At 36.8% G+C, this 5,562-nt stretch overlaps 1 protein-coding gene across 1 annotated transcript; it reads right to left on the bottom strand.

Moving 5' to 3' along the window:
• Positions 1-4,173: 4,173 nt before the first annotated feature.
• Positions 4,174-4,566, bottom strand: LOC141588738 (uncharacterized). Its single transcript, XM_074410164.1, has one exon. It carries the CDS (start codon positions 4,564-4,566, stop codon positions 4,174-4,176), a length of 393 nt encoding a protein of 130 aa, XP_074266265.1.
• Between the last annotated feature and the right edge of the window lie 996 nt (positions 4,567-5,562).

Below are 5,562 nucleotides of genomic sequence, written 5' to 3'. Positions count from 1 at the left end.
ATAACTTTGGACTACGAGCTAATGTTATAATTGGAACTAACGTAACCCTGAGATTATAGCTCAAGGTTATGGTTGGAACTAGTATAATTTTGAGTTTCGTGTCAAGGTTATGGTTGAGGTTGGTATAACCTCAAAGGTATTTGTTGAAGTTATAGTCGAAATTAGTATAGCCTCACGTTTAGAGTTCATGTTATGGTTAAGGTTACTATAACATTGATCATTAGTATTTGTTGTTTCCGGTTGTAGTATAACATTGTGTTTGCTTATGTCTTTGGTTACTCTTTTCACATGATAAGTAGTAAAGTTGGTTACACTGTTCTATGAGTCGAGTCATGATGTTGTTCATGCATTGTTGGTATAGTCGGTTATACTGTGCACTTGTTGTTTGGTTGTATAGATGATGATAGTATCAGTTATATACTATCGGAATGAACAAACGCTACCCTTCCGGATTGTTAAGGTTTATGTTCGGGGGGGTCGCAGAGGCAGTTCGTTAAACGCTGTGTTCCCCGAGTGTCGTTCGGTGTATAGTTATTGCACCGAGAGGTCTGGCTAGGTCTTAGGCATATAGGCAGTGGTTATAAGTTATACATACTGTGGATGCAGTTCGTTATACGATCCACAGTGGATGCAGTTCGTTATACGGCCCATACCGATTATGGAGGCAGTTTGTTATACGCTCCATTTCTAGAGGCAGTTCGTTATACGCTCTAACGACGTTCATTCTATACACTGTGCTTTTAGCTAGAGGGAACTCATTATACGCTCTAGTAGTTGGAGGCAGTTCGTTATACGCTCCGTTAGTCAGAGGGAGTTCATTATACGCTCTAAGGGTTGTATGTTTTGGTCACACTCACATTGAGTTTGATTGTCCTAAGATTCTACATGGTGTCGTAAAATGGGTTGTTGTCATGTGTCGTCGCATGTTGTTTAACTTGGAGTTATCATTTAAATGATTGTCATAATATGGCATTGTCCGATCGTAAGTTGGTGTTGGTTTTTCATGAGTATAGATAGTCTCACATGCTTACTAGTTTTGCATTCAATTGTTATTGATTTTTTGTTATATTCAATTGTTGTAAACGTGACTGAGAGAACATCTAGTAACTCCGCCGACTGATTGTCGACCCCCCATTCTCAGGTTATTTTGGTTAAATGCTCGTCGATGTTTGGATGTTGTTTGGGATGCATCGAGGGGCGAGACGAATAATAAATTAGGAGTTTGTTTTATGTTTGAGAACCCTTGAATAATGCATTAGTTTTGGTTTGATTAGATAGATATATAAAAACAATCCCGTGAATTTTCACAGGTGTTATACTAATAATCAATAAAAGGCAAGCATCATATTTTTTCATGATTCGATTAGATAGATATATAAGTTCCAATAACATTTCATCAACAAGGTTACTTTATTAATCGTATATTACAAAGAAAACATTTGATACAAGAATACATGCCACTCTCGAAAGGAACAATCACACTACAATCACTCGTATAAAGAAAACATATCAAACGAATTTAGATTAAACTCGTCGTTGCACTGATCGATGGTCCATATAGTATAGCAAGAACGATACCTTTTGTTTTTCTGTCCAAATCATTATAGATGTCAATAATAAACATAGTATGTAATTAATCATTATAGATCGAGGTTAAGATCGTCTTTAATAATTTATAGGTTTAAACTCTTATATCATTGAAATTAATCGTTATTGACTAAAATTAAGAATTTAATAAGTTAGAGATCTTCACCAATTAACATTCTATTTCGAAACATACAAGATGAGTTGAAAGTTTATACTTGTTATGTGACGCCGGTCGAAGGTGTCGCGTGGATTAGAAAATACCAATTTATAAAATTCGAATTTGTTTGGTTGTCAGTTTCTTAACAAAATGTAGAAATCTAAAAATCTCGCGATTTTTTAATTCCTTCATAGTTACAGGTCTTAACGTTAAAAATAAATGATAAAAACATAAATGGAGGATTAGGTTGAAGGAATTACATGTCGTAGAAGGGAGTTCATCCGAGCTAAGCTCCAAGTGGACTTGGCGCCAAAAAATCTTGTACATTAAACCAATTATGCAAACGTTAATTATATTATTAAATAAAATAACAATTAATTTAATAAAAAAAAGCAATCAAATGAATGAATACAATACCAGAGCACAAAGATTCATATGACGTGTCGATGACACAAAGGTTGAAGTAAGATTGAACGTCCAAGGTGGGATCATCAATAAGAAGAGCGGCTATTATTTGACAGAGGCATGGTGTATCCGTCGCGATTGCGTCACTAATTGCGCCACAACAAGTTAGAATTTGCTCATCTGTGATTGTATTCATGCAACCATCATGGATCGCTGTATCGGTTGCCGAGCAATCTTGTGCGGACGAGGGAGTTATCGGCATGAATATTAGCACCGATACCGCCAACACCATAATCATCATGCTCATTTTCTTACTAATGCTTTCCATTCTTGCTTTTTGTGTGTATATATGTTTAAGAAGTATGTATGTATGTGTAGGTTGAAGTGATTTTTGTAGACATAATTGCATGAAATTTATACACCGCAAAGTAAGAAACAATCAAACAATCATAGGCAACTTGCATTTGTTTATGATTTGATGAAGGATTCCTGATTTTGGATATTATTTCATTGTGTATTGCCGATTCGATCTTCATATACATAACTCCAATTCTGATTTGTTTCTTGTACAAGCGGGTCATTTCCTACTAACACGAAATGAGACATTTTAACACTTCATTTTAAGTAATTGAAGAAGCTTGAAAACATTGCATGTTAAGCATGCTTATTATACGCGAATGGGTTTTTAGGCCTTGGCCTTTTGAAATTAATTCAGTTTAATTCAAATTAATTAAGATCAGTTCATTTCAATTTTCAATTAATAATACTCCGTAATCATATTATTATTATTATTATTATTATTATTATTATTATTATTGTAATTTAGTTTGTAGTGAGATTTGTACTCCTGGTAATGTACACGGTTGAGTATGAAACAATCAAAGACCAACTATATTTTGTTTATGTTTGATGAAGGATTCTTTATTTCGACATATGTTATAACCGTTTCTTCACTGAAAAGCTCTTCGCATACAAGTATACAACAAAACAACGTCATTTACACTCCGTTTTTGATATGTTATGTCGGTGTGAAAGACAGTCTAAATGTCTAATACTGCATGATTGCCAAACATATTTCATCGAAATGTAGAACCCTTCAACAATAACAAGTCCTAGTTGTGTATTTGTGTACTTAGAATAGTTCATATAAAGATGATGAGTTGATGCTATACCGTGTACTCGAAAAGAATCATTCAATAATATATATTCGACTCGAAATTTCAAGGTAACAATGACCATTTCAATGGAGATTACGTTGCCGGTGAGCCACCGTGATTAGATTAGGAAACGGGAAAGAAAAGTCTGAATGGCTATCCTTGTTATATTTTTGTAATGTTAAATTATTATTAAAATAACTTGTTTTTGCATAAATATTTCGATCTAAATAGGATAAGCAAGTAATCAACACAATAAAAATATTAATTTCAAAAATTTGCTACATATTAAAGCAACAACTTTTAAAGCCTTCTGGTGATGCCACATCACCATTTATACTATTTTTTTCACTTTTTTTTCCAACTTTTTTTTTGGCAGCTGTAAAGGAAACCTGTCTTACATAACCATGGCCCGTTAGATAGTCGATGGGCCACGAAATTAAGGTTTCTAGGGATGAAACTAAAACTAAGACAGTGAAACAAAGGAAAGCAAGCTTCGATGTCTAGAAGGATTCCTTGAGTCAAGTGGTGTTCATTCTCCACTCCTCTGATCTGGAATAAGATATGTAGGCATTCGGAAAACACGCCCAAATGAAGAAAACCATTAGTCCTAGCCCAAAGAAGTGCTTCACGGATACCTTTAGCTTCCGCTTGTAACGCGGATTCAGACCAGAACCCTTTACCACCTTCATAAATAACAGTGCCAGTCGAATCATACGCAACCCAACCCGCTGCTGATCTTAAAGAGTTCCTCCAACCAGCATCCACTTTCATCCTAATTGTATTACATCCATGGTCCGTGCCAATCAGATAAATGGGGATGCACTCCTTAAGTTTCTCACGTACCTCATTAAACGGTAGATGTATACTCTAATCATCAAGTCTTGGCTTCCCAAGAGAAGACTCAGTCGCAGCAATCGCATCGGCAGCTGTCCGTGATTGCATCTTGAAAAGAGCATCCGGAGAAAACTTGTAGTCTTTAAAGACAAGGTTGTTTCTATTGCACCAAATGCACCAAATGATGGCGAGTAAGTGAATAATCAGCCGGTCCCCGTTATCAATCCCCGAAAGATAGTTAATCCAATTAACTATCCAATCACCGATATCCACATGATTATCGTTACGAGTTCGTATTCCAAGACTAGAAGCAGCCCAAATCCGTGTGACAACTGCACAATCGCGGAACAGATGATTCACTGTCCTCAGGCAGTCATTACCATAACAGAAGCGACAGTAGGGGTCTACATTGATGCCTCTTTTCATAAACGCCGTTCCATTCGAGATAGAATTAGTAATAATTCTCCAGATCAAGACTTTCCACGTCTGAGGCCCAATAAAGTTTTCATAACTTCTTCCTACAGAAAGCAACACATACCCTACTAGCTCTATCTAAATCCTTTTCTCTTCATGTCTTCTTCAAATGATCCCCAAGTGCAATCCCATAACCACTTTTCACCGAGTAAATTCCTGATGTCGAATGCTTCCAATAAATTTTATCAATAGGTTATGAAATACACAGGGGGAAGGCTAGAATTTTAGACCTACATTCATCACCAAACATATTATAGATAAGATCCGAGTCCCACTCTCCCGAAACTAGGATAATTAAATCCTTAACCTTGAGATTCATAGCAGACAAGGCTTGCGACGGAGTCAGACTAGGATTCAAAATAGGTGTCTCCCCATTCACCCAACATGTGTTCCAGATGCTGAGGTTAGACTGGTAACCCACTTTCCAGGCACAGTTCGGAAGAATGAGTTTGAGTCCCAAAGCCACGCTTCTACATCCCCACGAAAGGTTTGAATTTTGCTTGGTGGTCATATTCTCCGGCCCAAAGGAAGGAGGAAGAACTTTATCCCGAAAGATCTTCCCGAAGAGTGTTTCCTTGTTACTAACCAACTTCCAAGCTTGTTTAGCGAGTAACGCCTGATTAAGGCAAGTGGCATTCCTAATCCCAAGACCGCCTCTGCTTCTTGGCAACTTAGGAAATTAAAATTACACCACTACACAGTCTTAGACGATCTCAATCGTGCCCACCAGAAATGTGACAAAAGGGAATTAATTCTCTTTGCCACACTTACCGGTATTTTGAACACCGATAGGAAGTAACTAGAAAGGGTGGACAAGACCGAGGAGATCAGCGTAAGTCGCCCAGCTAGTGACAAAAAAATTCCATTCCAAGAAGATATCGTTTTTTAACACCGTCAACAAGCGCTGAAAAAATATCCTTCTTTGAGCTTTCAAAATCAGTCGAAATA

The sequence above is a fragment of the Silene latifolia genome, chromosome 6 (genome assembly GCF_048544455.1).
Source record: "Silene latifolia isolate original U9 population chromosome 6, ASM4854445v1, whole genome shotgun sequence".
Taxonomy (NCBI): Eukaryota; Viridiplantae; Streptophyta; class Magnoliopsida; order Caryophyllales; family Caryophyllaceae; genus Silene; species Silene latifolia.
This window is presented reverse-complemented; position numbering and strand designations above follow the sequence as displayed.